The sequence below is a fragment of the Nicotiana attenuata genome, chromosome 11 (genome assembly GCF_001879085.1).
Source record: "Nicotiana attenuata strain UT chromosome 11, NIATTr2, whole genome shotgun sequence".
Lineage (NCBI taxonomy): Eukaryota > Viridiplantae > Streptophyta > Magnoliopsida > Solanales > Solanaceae > Nicotiana > Nicotiana attenuata.
In genome coordinates this window covers 60,679,054-60,701,302 of record NC_031999.1, presented here as the reverse complement: position 1 = coordinate 60,701,302, position 22,249 = coordinate 60,679,054, and the positions used below count along the sequence as shown (strand labels likewise).

At 36.1% G+C, this 22,249-nt stretch overlaps 1 protein-coding gene across 1 annotated transcript in view; it reads left to right on the top strand.

Annotated features, from left to right (window-relative positions):
* LOC109234623 (phospholipid scramblase family protein C343.06c) overlaps positions 10,287-22,249 on the top strand; it is a 14,425-nt gene continuing 2,462 nt past the window's right edge. Inside the window, exons 1-9 of the mRNA XM_019400685.1 lie at positions 10,287-10,409; positions 10,732-11,319; positions 12,165-12,251; positions 13,872-13,913; positions 14,042-14,086; positions 19,152-19,217; positions 19,334-19,390; positions 19,481-19,542; positions 21,873-21,993. Of these exons, the coding sequence (XP_019256230.1) occupies positions 10,732-11,319; positions 12,165-12,251; positions 13,872-13,913; positions 14,042-14,086; positions 19,152-19,217; positions 19,334-19,390; positions 19,481-19,542; positions 21,873-21,993 (1,068 nt within the window). The 5' untranslated portion in view covers positions 10,287-10,409. The remainder of the gene's footprint in view (positions 10,410-10,731; positions 11,320-12,164; positions 12,252-13,871; positions 13,914-14,041; positions 14,087-19,151; positions 19,218-19,333; positions 19,391-19,480; positions 19,543-21,872; positions 21,994-22,249) is intronic.

Below are 22,249 nucleotides of genomic sequence, written 5' to 3'. Positions count from 1 at the left end.
ACAGAAACAATGCAGCAGCCAACTTTATGGGGAAGGCCTTTTACCTAACATGCTTAATTCATTCTAAGTGATGTCACAAATGCATTATTAACATCAAGGAAGGTAAAAATAAATTACTTGAACACTTAGAGAAGTCACTCAAGCACTATCACTGTGATTGATCATCAAGCAAACAATTCTCAAGTGCATCAAGAACAAAGAACACTGCTACGGACTAGTTCCCCATATCAAGTTATTGTGTGTCCTTAGTTGAGTTGTAACTTTGTAAAAGCTCTTTTCTTGTAATTCCTACTTAGCTTAGTTAGAAGCATTGCGTAGGAAACCATTTGTAAATCATAAACCATTGTATTTGTGTCTTGGCTAGAATTAGTCGAGTTGTAAAGTCTTTATAATAGAGTTATTACAAAGTGGCTTGTAAATGAGTGTTACAAGTTACTGAGGGATTAAGAAGTTAATTCATAAGTTACATAGGTTGTAACCTAAAGTTGCTCAGTAGTGAAGTTTAAATCCTAAAAGGGTAGGTCGTGGTTTTTAATCCCGTTGAGCTGGGAATTTTCCACGTAAAATTCCTCTTGTCATTTACTTACTGCAATGTACGTGGTTTCTGTGGGAATTAATAGAGAACCCGGTTCTCTATATAGTTTGGTGGACCCTTAAATTCTATCAGGGTTGATGACCGGGTATTCTTAAAGGTGTCGCCTATGAAGGGGACGATAAGGTTTTGTAAGAAAGGAAAGCTTAGCCCACAGTATATTGGGCCTTATAGGATCATTCGAAGAGTAAGCCGAGTAGCATATGAGTTAGACCTACCCTCGAAATTGGAGTCTGTCCATCCAGTTTTTTACATATCTATGCTACGGAAGTGCATTGGCGATCCTACCCGAGTGGTGCCAATTGATGATGTACATATAACTCAGGACTTATCGTACGAGGAAGTTCCAGTTTCCATCCAAGACCGACAAATCCGCAAGCTATGAAATAAGGGGGTAGTCTCCGTGAAAGTTTTATGGAGAAGCAATAACATGGAAGAGATGACGTGGGAAGCGGAGGAAGAAATGAAGTCTAAATACCCCCACCTTTTTCAAACTGAAGATATGGCTCAAGATGGGATACTTCAGGGTAGCTCTATTCAGGCAAGTAGGTCATCAGGTAAGCTCTTATTTTTTACCTCCAATATTTATGATTGACGGCCGTGTGAGGCCAAGTGTTGCTATTTATAGACATTGGCCATGTGTGGCATCCATAATACGTTTTCTGGCTGCGTGCAGGTTGGTTTTAATCTAGTGTACGGAGGAGACTCTGGAAAATATATCCCAAGTCTTTCAAAGTAAACATTCAAGGACGAATGTTCCTAAGGGGGGAATGATGTTACACCTCATATTTTTGTACGTAAAAGTACGTCGTAAGCAAACTAATGTAAAACCAAAAATGAGATCATCTTTAGAAGTATATAAAGTAAGCTATCATGTTACCTCGGAGGTTACAAATATTGAAGATCATGAACAACAAGTACAAAGAGGGTTGGAAGGTTTAGAAGCTAAGGAATTGAAGAAAATAATGTTTCGTCGAAAGTCGACAAGTTGGTAATGTTATAACCCATACCTTTGGGGTGAGACTATGGTTCTTAACATGATAAGGAGGTTATGTTATGATTTATGTTCGTCATATGATATTCGTGTGTTAGGTTTTTAAGTAAGGCGAGTTGCGGAACAAAAGTCGATGAAAGTCATCACAAGTTATGTTCATAAGTTTTACTGAAATTTGGGTCAACTGTAACTGCGATTTTCTCCCAATATACTTAGAGTTACGGGGTGCTCCACCCATCAAATGGAAGATCTATGAGTCTATTTACTAACTCATTAAACCGTTTGTCAATACGATATTGGAGTAGAGAGTTATATGTATTTTTGTGAGACTGCGTAGACTGCTAGGTGACAAGTAGGCATGTCACCTACTTGCTTAAATGAGAGGATTAAATATGCCCAAAAGGGGGATATTTTGGGTCGGCCAAAGATCCCATTTAAGGTCTTATATCCTGAAATATAACACTAATTATATAGCACAATAACTAGACATAAACCCCTGCAAAAATCCTCCCAAAAATTGCACACGAACCCTTATTGAATTTCTCTCTTTTTCAAGTTCTAGTTGGAGGAAAAATCTAGAGTTTGAAGAACCAAGAAAGGAGCTGAGTTATTCAACGAATAAGGTTAAGTTGCGAAGAGGCGAGTTCAACTTGGTGATTGAAAAGATTGTTATAAGGTATGTTAAGGTTAAGCCTTTCCTTCATTTTGGCATAATCTCGTAACTACATGTGTTTGATAACGAGACATAAAGAGAAGTTCGTATTCCTGAACCTATGTACATTATCCTAGTCTCATAAGTTACAGTATTCACCCTTATCGGGACTTTATATTCAGTTAATTATTGTCTTCTTCTAGTCAAGAGATTAGAGGGTCTATATATATACACACACAGTATTACAGTATTTTCACCACCATCTAGCTATAATCGGTGGGCAGGCCCCTATTGGGCAACCGCTGATTAGATGGTAAGTTATATACCGAGCCTACTGTGGCCGAGCGCCTATGAGCGAGCCCAAAATGGCTGAGATACAAAGCCTAGTATGGTCGAGCACCTAAGAGCGAGTCTACTACGGCTTAGCAGTTACACGGTCCGAGCCTTATAGGGTCGGACATTTATTTTACTTAATATATTGAGAAAATTGAGTCAGTATCAACAGGTAAGTGTATCTCCAGATCATCTTTGACTCCCAGTTACTTTCAGTTATTATATTATCAGTTTAGTTTCAGCTTTCAGTTATTGAATTGCCTTACATACTCGGTACATTATTTTGTACAGATGTCACATTCCTGGGGACGCTACATTTCATGCATGCAGGTTCGGATAGACAGCCTGGTAGACCTCCTCCGTAGGTGTTGTCCGTGATAAGCTTGATCGGTAAGCTCCACGTCCTTCGGGGTTGCCGTGTCTAAGATTTTGAGTACATATTGTGTATATATGTATATATTATGGGTAGGTCGAGACCCTGTTCCAACTACAGTACATCTATCATTAGAGATTTGTGGACATATCCTATTAGTTAGTACAGTATGTTGGGCTTGTAAGCCTTGTATGTATATTTTTGTTGGTTTGTCAGCTGTAGTAGTTATGATAGCCTTGTCGGCCCTTCTTTATATTGATGTTTAGTCAGAGCTAGTTCCCGTTCAGTTTTATATTTTGTTTCACAAATTGTCTTGCAATGTGGCCCTATGGCAAAGTATGACATTGTATGTTCAAAGTCGCTTAGTCGCAAGTTGGTATGCTAGGTTAAGTGAGGCACCGGGTGACGGTCTTGCCCCCCTGGTTCGGGGCGTGACACTCTACTTCTAAAATTGCATATTTATTACCAACTTGAACTTGTTGCCCTACACCTTGATCAACTGGAAAGATTTCTTTTCCAATTTTTGCTTGACATTCATCTTGCTTTGCGACTTTCTTCACTCGCTTGTCTTTAATTTCTTTCCATTGTTCCTTTGGGTTACCAACTACCTTACCACTATTTAGGATCATTAAAGGACCCTTCTCTTTTGCCTTTTCTTCACCACTGTCTCCTCCCACTTGTTTGTCCTTACTATTATGATCCATCAATTCAGGATGTAGCCTCCAACAATCAATCTCGTCATGCCCTTGCAGTTTGCGCTCTTTGCAGTATTTGGGCAGCAAATCATACTGGATTTTAACCCATTTAGTCCTTACCTCCCCATTAGCCTCATTATCTATATCCATGCACACTTTCTTGGGCAAGTCAGCGAGCAGGTCTACAAGGACTTTAACTCTTGCGCAACTAGGTCGTGTTTTATTGATAGTAGCCATATCAAGGTGCATTGGCTTCCCTAGTGTTGAAGCTAACGAGAACAAAACTTCATTGACAAAGTTAGTAGGTAATAGGCTTGGAAAAGAAATCCAAGCCATAACCTTTGGGGTTTCCTCTCCTACTTTCAATTTTGCATCATAAATAAGAGACCTCATTTGGTACTCATAACCACCCTTTGCTTTAACATAGTAAGCACTTTTCAACGTAAAACTAAAAAAATCTTCCCATAATGTCAACCTAATTAGTACATGTCGATCGCTAAGGAAACCAACATTACATTCCCCTTTGATTCCACATTGAACTGGATGATTCTACGTAGCTCCTGAAGTTCTGGCCATCCATAGGAGAATTTGCCCACAACACATATTGCAAGCCTTCAATTACATTCATACGATCAACTTCTGCCTATGTAAACTTGATGAGGGGTTCTCCATGTAAGAAAGTAACACGTCTCATAGGAATAGGATCAACAGAAAGTTTTGGACTAGGGTTCGTGTGCATGGGACAATTTAGCGCAATTGGTTTTAGGATTCTTGAGAACTCTAATAGATGTGGATTGTTAGAGAAAACAGATCGTTGATGTTGGAATTTGGTGCACGCCCGATGGAACTATGGCTGGAGACGGTGATGAAATTGTAGATTTGGCTGCAAGAGAGATAGCCCAACAATGAGAAATAGTTGCACGAGATGCTGAGAAAGCAGCTATTAGAGATGCACAGATTATCTATGAAGAGGAGAGGTCTCGTAGAATTGCTCAAAATCAACCCTTGGCTGCAGAACAATTTGGAAATATAGCTCCCGAGCCCGGGAGATCACTAGGTGATTATGCTAGACTGGTCTACAACCAAGGATTATCAAGTGTGAGACCACCTCCAATCGCAACAAACAATTTCGAGTTGAAGCAAGGGTTACAACAAACCCTTTAGAACTACTGTGTCTTTATAGGAAAGATGAACAAAGATCCAAATACACACCTAATGGACTTCAAGGAGATTATGAACACCTTTTAATACAATGGTGTGTCACAAGATGCAGTATACTTAAGGGTATTCCCCTTCACACTCAAAGATGATACAAAACAGTGGCTTCGAAGTTTCCCCACGGGATCAATTAGAACATGGGATGAGATGACCAGAAAATTTCTTGATAAATATTTCTCATCAGCTAAGACGGGCAAGTGTAGAAGAGAAATCCATAACTTATGCTAGAAAGAGACTGAGACTGTGTTTGAAGCATGAGAGAGGTTAAAGGAGATAGTAAAAAAGTGTCAATATAGTAGAATCGAACTCTGGATGCAACTCCAATATTTTTGGGATGGATTGACACCGGCCTCACGTAGAACATTGAGCAATGCAACTGGAGGTCCGTTGATGAAGAAGACTCTAGAGGAGACCTTGCATGGTTGAGATCTGCAGAATCGAAGAAGGAACCTAGAGTTAGAAACGAGAAGAATATAGAAGAAGAAGAAGAAGAAGAAGAAGAAGAAGAGAGAGAGAGAGAGAGAGAGAGAGAGAGAGAGAGAGAGAGAGAGAAAGAGAGAAAGAGAAAGAGAAAAGAATTTGGATATACCAGGTATGTGTTGCCTCATCGTTGCTTTCTGTTACCTGTATAACAGAATGACTGAGTTGGCAAAAGCTGAGTTGGCAAAATCTCCACGCTCGATGCTTATTAATCATCTTACAATCTGGGTCGTTCATTTTCAACTGCTAATTCTTCCGCTTCTTTCTTCACAACCCACCATCGACTCTTAATAACTACAATTGTGTTATAAATAGAATTGTATTTAAGGTGAATGTCTATATTTTAGAGAGATTTTAGGGATTATTACTTGGTGGCTAAGTCACTATTTCCCTATAAATAGAGAGGTTCTATTCCATTGTAAATCATTCCGAAATCAATAAGAATTCTCTCTACCTACTATTCTCTGCAATACTCTTTTCATCTTTTATTGTTCATAACACGTTATCAGCACGAGACTCTAACCAATTGAGTAGAAGCTTTGGGATTGAGCATAATGATTGTCAATTGTTCCATGAACTTCCTTCATGATTAAATTCTGGATTTAAGGTAAGTATTTTACTTTATTTTTCTCTTTTAAATTCTTGAAATTCTATAATTTGATTTTAAATATAAGCAAAGACAATAAACTTTGATTATAACTTTAACAGAGTTTGCAAGAAATTATAACCACCCGAAGTGGTGAAATTTCTATTCCTTGCCATGATCAAATTCATGTATGATTATGGGCAAAGAAGTGAAACCCTATCCCATTGAATTTGCTTAATTCTCATTCCCTTAAGAGAATATGATAGCAGTATGTGATAAGTATGAAAGAAGACAAAATCATTACCGTGAAGGTATCAATGGATGTGGACGTGGTAATAGACAAAATTATAATCGTCATCATTGTGTAATGAGAATAATAAAGATTCTCAAAATAATCCTTCACTCTGTGAAAGTAATATTTGTCATCGATTTGACATGAGATTTTGTAAAGCACATATAGATGATTTTGGTCCATTCATGATGTGAATGTGACAATATCCAATTTATGAATACATATTCATTCTTGAAATAATATGAACGTGCTAGTGGTAGTGAATATGCCACACTCACCTCTAGAAAGAGGTTTGAGATAAAATAAAAAAAATAATGTCATTATTATGGCATGAATGGTCATTGGTTAAGTACCTATTGTACGCCAAAATATTTTGGCAATGTGATTATTAAAGGACAATAGTAATGCAAGAAACAGATCTTGCATATAATTTTGACCATGATCATTATGGTATATCTTTCTCCTTGAAAGAGATATTTACCATATGGATGTTGATAAATATGTGGTAGTACAAAATTAATTGAAAGCTCTAGAAGAGCCAATTATACTAATTTGGAGAAATAAAATTGATTGCTAATAAGGTATTATGTTGTAGTAAGTCTCAGAGAAACTTATTGAGTTTCTGAAGTATTCGCGAAAATAATTGGTTATATTGAGACTATAAATAAAGGAAAGATTTAATATCTTCTATTACTATAACTTATAGCGGGCTAATATGTATGTGAAAAGCTACCCGCTTTATTTTTCAATGTGTACTACACAAACAAAAAAAATACCACAATAAATTAGAAGTTTATTGATATAAAAACCCATATCATAATAAACTTGGTGCACACGTTATGGTATAAATCTAAAATTTATCAATATTGATAATTTATCCAGTTGGCATAATTGGTTTAGCCATGTTAATTTAAGTATGATGTGCTAAAATAAAAGAGAATTCACATTGGTAAATATTGAAGAACTAGAAAGTTCTTTATGAATTATCTTATGTTGCTTGTTCTCATTAATTAATAGACCAACTAAAACTGGGATTGAATCCCATGAATACTGGAAATATCAAAGGTGAATATGAGCCGGTTCACTTGCCATGTATACCGCATAAGATGCATCTATGAGATGGTTACATGTGTGATTATTATTAATTCGCAACCTGTTGTTTGCGAGGTAACTTGCTCAATAATTTAACTTCGAACATAATTTCCATATTTCTATTCAAGACAGTTCATCTTGATAAGTTGGTTTACATCACAACTGGTTTAGACAAAATGATTTATTGAGTGCCTCCATTTAATAGTTAAACTATTGCTTATGAGAAAACAAGTTATCTATATCAGTTTGATATAGGTTATACACGAAAGTATATTACATTCTCCCCTTACAAGTGGTTCACGGTCAGGAAACAAATAATTCAATCATTATTGGCGAGCGGTGTATATTTGATTAACACCATAACGCACAAAAGTGGGTTTCCAAAGTTGAGGAAGCAGGTTAGTTTTTCTAACATAGGGGAGACAAGATAAACAGTTGAGAAAAAGTTACGTGGAATGAATTATCAATTGTACATCTAGATCCTTTAATAAAATAATATGAACTTGCAGTTCATAAAAAGATAATTGATCTGCAATATATTGCAAAGCATGCCAGACGCATTTGTTGACCCAAAGAAAGTAACTATATTCTCACTGCAAATGCTCCTATAAATGATCGTAATAAGGAGGCAAGTGATCTAGAAGATCACATGACACAATACTTCATAAAGTCTCAGGAGAGGTTTAGGTACCTGAAAATATGAATAAAGAAATCTCTATGTCATGTCTTTATGAAAAAGGTGGTTGAAACCGATATAAAATATTCGCGGATTACATCTATGATAACGTTAAATATATATGAAGATCTCAAGTCTGAAGAAACAATTCAAGTAGAATTTGTTTCGTATGAAAGACATATAGTTTTGGACCTGCAGTTCAAACACTTGAAAGTATAAAGTCAATGGTGTGTACAATCGCCTTTATCTATCTTATATGTCTAGCATGACATGAAAACCTGATGTAAATCTAAAGTCCATTCATATGGCTTATATGACTTAAATTATATGACAATCCCTGAATGATTTAAATTGCTTAAAGCATCTAGAATTCTTGGTCATGAAGTACTACATTCTAAGTGCAATTTGTGCACATTTGTATCTTGCCATAACTATAAGCATGATAATATGATAGCGAGAATTTTTACCTCTATGGAGATATTGAAAAGCCATTTCACGACATTATATGAAGACATTATATATCTATCAAGAATGATGATTTCAAGGTGCAATATATTCATTCAAGTTAATATGGCTAGTTTGTTTGTCAAATCTCTACCAGCGATCTTTTGTAGATGGTGCACAAGATTGGAATGCGAAGGCTCAGAGATGTGAATTGATGCTCTCATCAGGGGGAGTTAATACATGTTGTACTCTTTTTCGCTTACAAGGTTTTGTCCCATTGAGTTTTCTTTGCAACGGTTTTAACGAGGCAACCAAAATGCGTATTTCTAAATATGTGTACTCCTTTTCCTTCTCTAGAATTTTTTTTCCACTGAGTTTTATTTTAGTTAAGTTTTTAACGAGGCACATTATCTATTGAATAGATACTCAAGGGGGAGTGTTATAATATAGAATTGTATTTAAGATGAATGACTATATTTTAGAGAGATTTTAGTGATTATTACTTGGTGGCTAAGTCACTATTTTCATATAAATAAAGGGGTTCTATTCCATTGTAAATCATCCCAAAATCAATAAGAATTCTCTCTCCCGGCTATTCTCTGCAATACTCTTTTAATTTTTTATTGTACATAACAAATTATTTTATTAGCCTAACTATTCATAACAGGTAGTAGAGGAGTTGATGTCACCGAGGCTATTTTAGTCCAATTGTTTTTCCTAGTAAATTCTGCACAGATTTCTTAAACGGGGAACAAAATTTAAAACAGTATCGGGTACAAAACCCGGCCCGACCATAGACAATAGTGGGAGTTTTTAGCTAAAATTGTCCCTTATCTTTGAGGGTAAGTTTGACTTTGTCCTCTAAATATACCACTGAGCATCTTTATTCCCTTAAGTTTCTAAAATGAGCAGCTTTGGTCCTTCTAACAAACTCTGGCTAAAACTAGTGGTGACCCGTTAAAACTCACGTGTCACCGTAAAAAAACAAAACAAAAACCAGCAATTAAAAAAGGTAAACGCATTCCCGAACCCTCAAAAACCGCAATCGCCATTGAAAAGCTTTGATTACGAAAAAAGGCAAGAAGAAAGGCATTAGGTGAAGCTTTGATTTTCTTTATGTACTTCAGAGTTGGATTTGATTGTATAGTGCATAGAAACTTTTCTCCCTTGTGAATCATTACTTACGTTCGGCTTTATAAAAATTTCTAACATCCATCCATCTGTTGATTTTTTTTTTCAATTTCTTCTACTAGTTTGATAAAATTTCCCGTTAAATTTACGAAACAGTTGCATCAACTATTGAAATAATTAGTATTCCATTTTGGTCTCTAGTTAGCTAAAAATTGAAAGGGAAATTAGTTGCAAGTGATATCATGAGGCCTTTCATTTTTTTTAAGTTAGGCGCAGATTTGTAGATTTCAAAACTTTATGCAGATAAGGAGTGGCATCTACTGTCACTTTATATAGTCAGAGTGAGATGAGTGTTTTTTAAACTCTAGATATCATGTTGAAAATCTAGTTTAGAATTTGTGTAAACTGTTTCTTCTAGCTCAAGTCTTTCACTTGTTTGCCATTTCTTTTGCTTAGTCCGCATGTTTACACTTAATAAGGTCTTGCAAATTCGGACATTGGAAGGATTATGATATTTTTACTTAGTTTCAAACGTGAAGGTTGAAATGGAGAAACTATGGGACAGACAATAGGAGGAGGATCAAGTTGATAGTCCCGTTAGTTTTAGCCAGGTTCAGTTAGAAGGACTAAAGCCGCTCTACTTTAGCAAACTTAAGGGATTAAAGATGTTAAAAGGTATACTTTAAGGGCAAAGTTAGACCTACCCACAAAAGATATTTCTAACTTTCTTTCTCGCAACTTCAAAGAAAAATTCTATTTCTTCCTTGCGATATTGGGGTTCCAACACCTCTACAACTTCTACAAATTCTCTGTAGCATAACATTTTTGATATTCAACTCTGTCATGCAAAGGTGAGACAATTCAATCAAAGTGATTCATCTGATTGTTGAACTCTTCATTTGAATTTGGATAACCCTTCTCTCTCTCTCTGGTGTTCTATAACAAATAACGAAATACAATTTGTGTTCTTGATTCTTGTTTGTCTGTCTGTTTTTGAGATAGATATCTCGAATATACTTTGTATTTATCAAATTTTTGGTCTATATGTTGGTTTGTTGCTGCAATTTACTACTCCCATATGAAATATTGTTTTTTTGTTATCTTGTTACTACTTAAGAATACGCATTATATCTAGATTGATAATATATTCGACTGAGATTACCGTATCACCAGATGAGCTGGAGGAACAGTTTTCGTTGTTTATCCAAGCGATACAAGTGCAGATCATCAGAAAGTTTCACGATAAATGAGCTTTGGGATGGGATTTTTGTTGCTACAAAGGATTCTTTTTTCCAGTCACAATCACAAAGAGGATACCTATCGTCCTCGCTTAGTCCAACTGGAAATCCTTCTGAAGCATTTAATTATGAAGGAACTGTCCCAGGGAGGGCTAAACTGCCTGGATTTGTTACTGGCCTTGCCCAAGGGACTAGACCAGGTGCAATTGTTTTATCTCGCCAATATGGGCAGAGGTCGGCAGATGGTCCTGATTTAAGCAGGGAATTTTTTGTGCAGCTTTGGCTTGCCGATGAAAAGAAACAAAGATCTGGAGGAATACAAAAAAGAAAATTGAGAAATACCGTAGACCAGAGAAGAACAGGTTTTGGAAGTCAAACATCTTCCCAAGTTCCATTTGGAAAATGGTTTTCAGGTGCGTCCATTCCAGAAGAGACATCTTACAGTGAAGTCAAGCCAGTTCTCAAGCAACCACCTACTAGCCAATCTGTGACAGGTATTTTGGAGCCAACATCACTTGAGGAGGTAGAGTTGTCGAACCCTTCAACCATTCATAGCAAAGAAATGGAGAATTTTATGTTCGACATATATGACTCCAAACATGAAATTGAATTTCCAAGTTAGTACTTTGATTGGTCTCCTAGCTGCGAAATGGCCAATCTCTTATGTCTTTGTTGCTTCTTTAAATTTGAATGTGTATGCAGGTTAGTGTTTTGCTCTAGGAACTGATTAGGTTGTTTACTTCCTAATTCATGGCTCTAATAATTCATGGCTCTAATGAATAATGTGTCTATTACCACTCATGCACTATGAGAAGTGTTTATACCCCAATGGCTTTTTGTTCGCTTTATGGGAAATCTTTGGCTCTACTTAGTGCTCTACTAGCCTTGTTGTTTTAAGAGTGACAGAATCTCTAAATCCTCATATTTGCAGCTCATGGATCTTATCTTAGAGATATTTTTTCCGTGCTTAAGGAACTATATATCTATTTGCTTGGTTCTTGCTCAAGTTCTTCATCTCAAATACCGGCATTCCTGGCTCCTAAGTGAGCAGTAGAGGCTTTGCTGAGCCGAAGCCACACTTCCATCAACTGCCTTGGGCACATTTTAAGCTGCTTTGGCTAGGATGTACACACGGCTCACTTTATATTTTCATTTAGAGACACTGCTAGAATGTCTCTTTTGTAGTTTATGAGCTCTTTATTTCAGGTGGAAAATTTTCATTGTAATTTGTTACTCTTCCTGATCAAACATGTACATATGTAGCTATTGTTATCAATCTGAAATTTTATGGTTTCTGCCTTAGTAATCTGTTTATAGTTTATAAAAAAGCATCGAGTTTCCAATATCTTAATATCTTTCTTTTTTCAGGCCAAGGTTGCACCTCTTCTTGCAAGATCTAACTTGCTAATTACAAGAGATATAGAGTGGGCTAATCTTATGCTTGGTTTTGAGCAAGTAAGTTTGTGGTGTTTACTAATTTATTCTTATTAATATTATTATTATTACTATTGCAATTATTATTATTATTATTATTATTATTGTTATTATTGTTATTGTTATTGTTGTTGTTGTTGTTGTTGTTGTTGAGCCTTTGAGGAAGAAAGTGTTGTTTAATGTCGTTCTCCACTTATTGGACATGTTTATCACAAGAATACTAGGTCCTTACTTTCAAGGCAATGTGTTCATGTTTACACATGTCATGTGTATGTGCAGGTTGTGGTTTGGAGAGAGGGAAGAATTTGTGACTTGGAGTGAGGGGGAGAGGAGCGATATGCATCTGCATATGAAGGGAAAAAGAATAGTTAGGGGCGAGGGGTTGCAAAATGAAGCTTTTTGTCTTTGCTGTTCTTCAACTTTATGTTTTCTTTATGTTAAACACAAGGACTCTACCCTTCTAGATATTTGCAAGATTATTTGGATAACTGGATTCTGTTTTAGAGTCATTTGGTATTGGCTAGCTTTTAAGCATTATCCATCTGACTCAGGCATCATATTTTAGAACATCTGATCTTGGATAATTGATTGAAGAAGGAACAATGAATTGCTAAACAGAAGTACTAGTTATCCTTGTCAAACGGAAAGGAAAAAAAGTGCTGTCCTCCAGAATGTGAAGCTAGTAGATTGTTTCTTCTCTAGTACTGCATCTTTGTTTTGGAGAAAAGTTAAAGGAAAGCACTTTATCTTTGGGTTGGAAGCAAGGTAAAGGGAAACACTGGCACCCTGGGAGATTTTTGAGCACTATATTGCTTAATGTGTTTTGGCTCTAATAGTAAAACAGATCGAGGGAGAAGAACAATATACTGAAGAAAGAATCATTTTCCTTTTAGAATTATTGATGATATTCCTTTATGTTTTAATGATCAAAATATAGGCACTGATCTAGCTAGGCTACCAATTAATTATATTGTACAAGGACTAGATATTCTCTAGAATTAAGTAGGTTATGTACCTCATGGAAATAAGATGTCCTACTGGCGATGTACGAGGTTCCAACTGAAACGGCCCTAGCCCCTAGGCTGCTTTCTTCATTGTGGTTGAATGCTTGCATTCTTTCATATTGGATTAAACTTAAGTTTAGTGAACTCCTTTGCTATTCAGAAGTCTGATGCAACCATTCTCTCTCTAATTTTGGCTCAATTTTATATTTTATCTGCGTTTTGCTCACTCAGGGTTTTTCTGTTGACTCAACCATCAGAGCAATATTTTTGCTTCAAGCTCATTTCTCATCCTACTTAAACCTACTCTGCTTGCTTCGGGCCCATTATTTTTGTTGAGTTCCTTGAACTCCTCAAAAATCAACCCTATTGAGCACCCAAAAAGCTTGAAGAGAAAAAGAGAACAAAAATATTTACTTCAGTTGCAAAGCCAAATTGAATTATACATGCCAGAGGATGTTAGAGACATCAATTGTACATGAGTTTCTTCCAGGGTTTTATCGCGGTCTTGAGATATGTTTTGGGGTTGTATATCTGTAAAGTTTTCAGTTTTTTGGGTCTATTTTGGTCTTTTTCTTTGATCTACTTATCTTCACTATAAATTTACTTTGGGGTTTGTGATTGATTTGTCAATTTACAGGAAAACAGATATGCAGTTATGGATGTCTGTTACCCACAGTCAGTAAGTAACGTCTAACACCTTCTAGTTCTAACTTCTAAGGCTGCAGTTCACTGCATGCATGGAATGTGTGATCTAACAAGTTTGCCCTCATTAATCAATTAGTTCTTATTTGTATATTGTCTTTCTAGCCTGTAGGTTTTATTCGTGAACAAAGTAACGTCCTTGCCAGACAGGTACTTCCAGTTCTTCGTTTTGCTCTCTATTTTGACTTATTTGTCATATTTAACTTTTTGCTCAAAAATATCTATTATTTCTATTCTCGTTTGGGTTCCAATGAGGATGTGAAGAATGTTCTTAATTAATGATTGGGCAGTATTGTAGAGTAATGCAAAGGAGAAGCTAATTGCATATCTTTATGAACATATATCATGTACGTGGTTTCACATGGCTTTACTTCACTGACATGGTCAATCAATATCTTTATTGTAGTTTCTAGTTGATGAATATGCATGCAATGCATCCTTAGTCAACTTTTACTTTTTGAATATCCTATACCATGTCTCTGATATTGGTTAAATGAGATTGAGAAGTCTAAGCAGGATCAAATTGTTTAAGTATAGGTCTACAGGGAGTAAAACTGGAGGGTGATCATGACTGCATGAATTTGGAGGACAAAAGAATTGGTGTCATTAATTTTATTTTCCTCTCAATGGCCAAATATTGTAGAGGCTGAGTGATTGTGTTTAGATGATTGACATGGTTCAAGCTTTAATTGTAAATGCATCTGTAGCTCTATGAACCTATACCAGATATCCTGTGGTTAGAGGAGAATAGCATGCATTGAATGTTGGTCATTTTGAGGTTGAGAAGTATACGAATAGGGCTGCAACAGGGAGTAGTGATGGTGATTCTGCCTGTACAAATCGTGTCTGGGTATATGACAATGCAAGTTGCAGCTCTTTGAAGTTGAAAGCTCGATATTGAAAAGTGTTGGATATTTATACATTATATGGAGATCAACAAAAACTGGTCATGTATGTAGTTGGTCTTCTTTCATGTTGGTAGATGGTTGGCTGATCTACAGATGCATATCCACCCTCATTTGTAGGACGGCGTTACTGATGTTATTATCTTCTTCAATGTCTTAGAGAATATGGTTAACTTAGCAGCATGTGCTGAAGGCTGCAAAGTGGGAAGTGACAGAAATTCTGCATGTGGAGAGTGGAATAGGAGATCTTGAATATGAAAGATTGATATTGAATGGTGGCGGTATATTAGGCTAGATATTATACAAGGGTTCCTTTACAGTGTTGGTATTTCTCATGTTGTTGGCTAGTATAATGCATTCCCCTATATATAATCATGGAGAAAGGTATCTTCAACAAATTCTAATCTCATCATGCGGAAAAGGAATATGATCATTACCTACACCATTCAATAAGAGCCAGAATGTGACATTTTACCAGTTCATGGTCTTCACTCCTGTCTAGATATTCTTAGAGTTCATGATGTGCCATTCATGAATGTATTTTCTGACTTTTGTGCACATATATTTCACTTAAATGTTCTCCTCTATCAACCTATGCAAAAAAAGGAAAGAATGAAAAGATACTCTTAAAGCTGAAAGATGCTTGGAGTTGTCATGCGTCAGACTCAGTGCACTTGTGTGTTTGTTCTCTAAGCTGCACTGCGGGAGTGGAATAATGATAAACTAAGAAGTTCTCTAACCTGAGGTCAATAACCAATAATATGGCTGATTAGTTACCCTGAATGAAGAAATATCGTTTGTTCAATATCTTAAAAAGTTTGGAAATTTTTTGATAGTGGTCAACTATTGCTTATCAGCTGTGTGCATGAAATTTGATATAAAGCAGAGAACTACATGCATAATAAACATTTCATTAGTTTTACTGGAGTCAATGCATATCCCTCTTGTTTAATCTTTCCAGTTTTTCCTGTCTTGCCATGCATGAGTTTTTCGGTTCATCATTTTTGAAGTGCTCTCTGTCAGAGGACTGAATAACACATTCCAAATTTAGGCTGGGCAAGAAGTTTGTGAACGATATTTTGAAACCTGATATTCTTCTTGTATGTCAATCTATGGCAGATATGCGTACTGTCTTCCAGAGAGAGAGAGAGAGAGTCCTCACTTGCTTTAGGCTCCAGAGAAATTGAACTCTGTTGAAAATATTGGAACTCTTTCTACGCTGTTAATGATATTATACATCTGATTAAAGCTGATCAATTAGGTGTATATCTTTGTTTCTCTCCGAGGGTGGGGCAAGAAGTCACGACATTCTATCTTAAAACTAAGGGTTTAGCAAGCGCTATACCCATTCTATTTGCCTGTTTGGCCAAGCTTCTACAATCAGCTTATTTTGAAAAGTGTTTTTCTCAAAATTGCTTTTTAAAAAAGTACTCTTGGTGAGAAACAATTTGTGTTTGTTTAATTAATGTGAAAAGTATTTTTGAGCAGCAATTGTGTTTGGGCAAGCTGTTAAGAAGTGCTTATAAGTGTATTTTTCTCAAAAGTGCTTTTGGGAAGAAGCTATTTTTTTTCTGCTTCTTAGAAACTGCTTCTGCTTCTACTCAAAAATACCTTTTTTCCTTCTAGATGCTTGGCCAAATACCTTAATTTTGGAAAAAAAATACTTTCGCGGTTTTGCCCAAAAAGAAGCTTGGCGAAATAGGCTATATGTTCTTGAAGGGGATCATGGGTTTGACTCTACTCATCAGTCCTAGTATTAGTTAGGATAAGTTGGTTTTAGTACACGTGTGATGGCTACATGAGTGAACTTTAGGAGACACTTGGTTGCTGTTTGATGCGTCATGTTCTTGGTTCTATCCTCTGTTAATTGGTAATGTACACTTAGAGATTTCATCAATAAGTATTGTTCTTTAGCTATCAAAAGAGATAAAAGAGAGAAGAAAGCATCAATAGATGGGTGCTAAAAAAGGTATTGCGTCTACTAAGAAAAAAGGAAGAGAGATGCTCTTCCCTCTCTCTAACTTTCCAGTCTCCCAGAGACTAGAAAATCCCCTCATAATCTTCGCATTCCCTTCTCCACCCTCTTACCGCTACTGTTCCACTCTTCCACTTCTATTTTTCACTCTTTCTCATCTTCTACAACGCACATTTTCTTATCTTTCTTTCTAAATCTTTTTTTTACGGGCATTCAGGTCATCTTCAAGTTTGATCATCGACAAGCTGTAATCTTTTTTCTTTTTCTTGTGGAACACATGCCTTTGTTTGTGTGGACAACAAATCTTTTGAGGTGATAGAGAATATCACCGAAAAAGAATGCAGATATGAATGGATTAAATGCAAGCCCAGATTTATTAGTTGAATTTTCGTCAACAAGGTTTCTGATCTGGCTTTGTCAAGTCATGTATGTTGCTTGGTACTAAGAGCCACCAAAACATTTGTAGCAGATGGTTGAGAAAGGAAGCTGCACAATCATTATGTTACCCCAGAATTTCGACGTTTATGGTAGATTTCTGCGTATCGTCAGTTCTTAGGGGAGAAGTTGGAGTGCAATTATTGTTTCAGAATTTCAAAGAACTCTGGGTGGTCTGTTATTACAGATAAGCTATGGAATTTCATAGAAAAATCTCCCAATTTAGAGACTCTATCTAAGCCTAAAAGTTGCACAGAAGTTACCAGATTGAGAAAATGATCTCTAGACTCTGTTCGTGCCAGTAAAACAAAAGACCAGGAAACCAATAGAATTCTCATTAATGGAGCCTTCACTTTGTTCAGGAAAGAATTTTTCAAAAGGTGTTTGGTAGGGAGCTTTATGACATGCCAATCCCTGCCTTATTAAATGATGTGATGCTTTGAGTTCGTAATAGATGGAGGATAGAAGTTGTGTAAAAGAAACACTTTGGTGGTCTTTTCCTGATTGAATTTCCCTTAGTTTACATGACGATGTCAATTTTAAAGTCTAACTGGGTTTAGAGGGGCATGTCTTGCTTCTCTTTTGATCAGACTTCGAATATTTGCTTTTCTAAGGGAAAAAAGGCCCTTTCTTCCACTTGGATCAGACTCATGGAATTACCTCTTCATTTGTGGTCTGAAAATCTCTTCCAAGAAGTTGGAAGTTTTTTGGGAAGACTTGTTGACTTAGATAGATAGAAGTAATTCTGAAAAGGCAAGGATTTGTATCCGAAACCCACCCTCTAAGATACCCAGGTTTCCTGAATTCATCTCTAATGAAAATTTTGGTGCATTCTAGTGTGGGTGGAAAAGCCCTTTTCTTATGGTTCGGCAAATGTGGTTCTGTGAAGAAGAAAGCTAAAGTGGTGATTTTGTTCGGAGCGGATCTTTCCATGGTCTATCAACAAATGTAATAGCCCCCCCGGGAAGAACCCATCGGGCGTGGAAGATTTTCAAATTTCAAAATTTCGTGGGTCAACCTGATATTACTCCAAGTTATGTTTATAAGTTCTAACCCTCAAAGCATTTCTCTCACTTAAATATTCACATACCGAAATATCCATATGCTATTTCTTTTGGCTCATTCAACCCTTCCCTTACGCTCTCTCAGTCACTTTTTGAAAACCCCACTTTTATGATGTCACCGGAAGCAGGCCCGACTTAAAAAATCAGCCCTCTTAATCAGAAGAGGGGTTTTCAACTCTGCTGTAGATACATTTTGTGTGAAGAGCCAACAGAGGATGTTTATCATCTTTTCACGCATTGTAATATCACTCGGCAGATATTGAACGTGTTTTTAGCAATACTTGGCATCACTTGAACAATGCCTAAATCCACCTGTGACTTACTACTTTGTTGGAAAAGACACAGACTAAGCTACCCTTCTGTAAAACTTGCAACTCCAATCCCCTTGCCATCTGGTGGACTTTTTGGATTGGAAGATTTTTTTTTTGAAGGCAAAAATAGAAACATACTTAGCCTTAAACATAGTTGCATTTCTTTTTTAGCTTTCTGGTGCAACCTTACATGATGTAGATTTTGATGATTTATCCGATAGGGGAATTGCACTCTCTGTTACTACTTTTCTAGCACTGGCTCAGTGCAGGTTGCATTTGAAAAGTTTCCTCATTACTTGTCCCAGAAAGGGACCCAAAAAAAGTATCAATAGATGAAAGAGCTTTTGAGAACCTGGCATTTGCTACAGGTTTCACAAGTGAAGCTGCATCTTGTTGCATTAATTGTACACTAATACCTTAAACTGGCAGCAAGCTGATTCTTTTTTTTTTCTTTATTAGAGTGTTCCAGAAATTTTATTATTTTAGTATCTCTTCACCTAAATGTGTTGTTTTTCTTTATTGTAGTTTCTTCGTACAAGGCGTCCATTTGTGGCTTGCATAACTGACGCCCTGGGTAATGAGCTCTTTAGGGTAAGAAATTCGAAACAGGGGTTTTCTATTGTTCATTGAGCTATTCAGTTAGCTCTAGTTTCAGAATATATGTATACCCGAATATATACTTTAGCCATCTTCTCTTGTCAAATAAGGTTCGGAGGCCCTTTTGGTGGATCAACAGCTCAATTTACGCAGAGATAAATGGAAAAGTATGCACTTCTACAAGCCATTCCGGTGAATTGTCATTTTTTACTTCATATATTCCAATAGTTTTAAGGTCTTGCTGTAAATGTTTCCAGGAGGTTGGTGTTGTCCACAGAAGATGGCATCTCTGGAAGAGAATTTATGATTTGTACTTGGGGTAATCTTCTTTTCCAGTATTTCCACGTATTCATGTTAGTCACATATTTATCTTTCTCTGTCAAATCTCTTGTTTCGAGGGGTTGTATGATTCGAAGATCAAATTAGGTGGAGACAGTAACAATGATTTTACTAAGGGATTGTAAATTGGTTGAATAACTTGCATGGTTCATTAATTGAGAGTGGATTTAAGTTGGATTAAGGTTTTTAACATGTAAATTGAAGTCAGTTGGGTTCATAAAGCTGAAAATATTCTAATTTCACATTCTACAATGTGAAAGAGAAAAAAGTTTAAGTTTCGTGGGTGGTATGGTAATATCAAGTTCTTGAAATTTATCACATCTCCTGGTTTTTCTATAAAAAGGAGAGATGGTCGACAAGAAGGGAGCAACCTTTGGGCTTTACCTTGTTACCGGGTAACATTTTCTTCTAGAACTTGTTAAATCATACTAGGTAATAGACATTTTACATCAGACACCTCCTTTTTCAAATAAATATCGTGCTTTTCATCTATAGCCATCGCAAATCCATGTTCACTTTGCTAATATGAAATATCTTGTTACTTATTTTCTACGAAGAAAAGTTCTTTTATTCCACCTTTTGCACTTCCGTCTAAATTAACCAAATTTAACCCTTACTTTGGATCCATTCATAAAAATTAGTATGCAATTCGAACCGTAATTTAGTAAATATGGAGAGTCAGTTAAATCCTGAAAATTATGTAAAACTTGAACCGGAGTATTGCTTGAGATGAAGTATGATTTAGGTTGTCGACTTGAGAGAACTAGTAAAGATTTTTGAAGTTTCTATCTTAGACTTAGTTAATAGGTAACAGGAACCAGGTAGCAGTTGAATTCAATAGCTATGGCAGGGCTTTGCTATGGTAAATGTCTACAGGTGCTTGTTGGTAAGATGGTAGACAGATACAATCGAATGTAGGAAAGAGACATTTTACCCATGGCTTTTTTAAATGATTGAGAAATTATCTTAGCTTATCAGTATAAGAAGCAAATTGCTGCCGATTTACTTTAGCTCTCTAGCTGAATATCAGCTATAGTATGTGAACTTTCACAAACTTCTTGTCTTAACCAGCTATCCATATTGACAGCTAGATTAGCGGTATAGGTATGTTATCTGCCTGAATCTGCAAATGTCACTTCAGATTCAGATATTGCAGGTATTAGAATTTGAATCAGAAGATCTGCCAGTATATGTGATGAAATTAGTCATCATTAAGAGATATAAGCTTCCTTTATGATTTTGAGCCCTTTTTCGGGGTTGGATCATAAACTACCGAACCTGACCAGGCCATTGGAGAACCTTCAGTTACATTTACCAAATCATTCTTATCAACTCATAATAAATAACCATTCTTTACTTTGTTTCGGCGATTTTTGTGAAGTGTCTAAGTTCACATTAGATCCAATATTAGGAGTTTGCTTTTTACAATCTTGTTTGAGATTTTTGTGTCAGTAGAAAATACACTCCTTGTATTGGAGAACCTAAACTATTGTTTACATCTTTTTCTTACTATGCCATCTAAATCATCAATGACTCCAAGGCTATATTGTGAGTTGAGGGCCAAGGCTCCGACAGGACCTGGAGCCCGAATAAATCTTCCGATGAGGAGTTTGAAGGGCCCGGAAGAGGAAGTCCTTGCCCTCCCCTCCTACTCAAAACCAAAACGAAAGAGAAAAGATCAAAAATTGTGGGAAACATAAACAATGACCTGGAGCTACTTCGCTTCATATATGATTCCACCTTCTAGTATTTATTGAATATGGGGGTTTATTTGGATTCCACCTGTGCTTCTAATATACTTTTAATTTTTCTTTCTTTATTTTGAACTGTTAATTTCTTCCTTTAATTTTTCTTTCTTTATTTTGAATTGTTAATTTCTTCCTTTAATTTTTCTTTCTTTATTTTGTACTGTTAATTTCTTCCCTTTGTTTTCTGTCTCTGTAGTGTTCATCTAACTTTTTAGTTCTTCTCTATGTTGAACTTGTGTTTCGAAATTTTGTTTCGTAATAAGCTAGAGTAACTTTTTGATGCAGTCTTTTATTTATTCCAAGTCTCTAATTGCTTTTGTTGTCTCAGTTTCATTTACATTATTAACTTATTCTAAGTTTAAAATTAATAAATTATTTTAAAAACTTAAATTTCAGAATAGGAAAATTAAAAAGTAGAAAATAAAAAGAAATATGCGGGGCGGGTTGAAGATGTACAAAAATGCTATGTAGGGAGGGGTGAGTTGAAATTTTGTGGGTTATGCCTCAACTCGCCCCGCCCCACTGCACCCCTAACTAAGAACATGTCTATCACATGTTGTAGGAATAAGCAGTTTGCTGTTGTTGAAAATCCTGGCTTCTGGAATTGGACATTTACTTTAAAGGACATCGATGGGAAGGTGCTGGCTCAGATAGATCGTGATTGGAGGGGTTTTGGTTTTGAGGTGATTCTTTACTTTCGAGCTTTTAATGATATTTACCTGAGGATGCATGAATCAGAATGGTTCTACATACCAGGGAAAGCACTTTATGTCTTTGTCATGAAGTTGAATGTTTCTACATTCTAGGCTAAACTTTTTATTGTCTTCTTTGGTCTGAGGTACTTCCTAGTCAAAATTCTGCATTTATAGCTGTTTATTATTTCTCATTTTCCCTCACATTGTGGTATGATAATTATAATGGGGAAAAGTACATTTAACC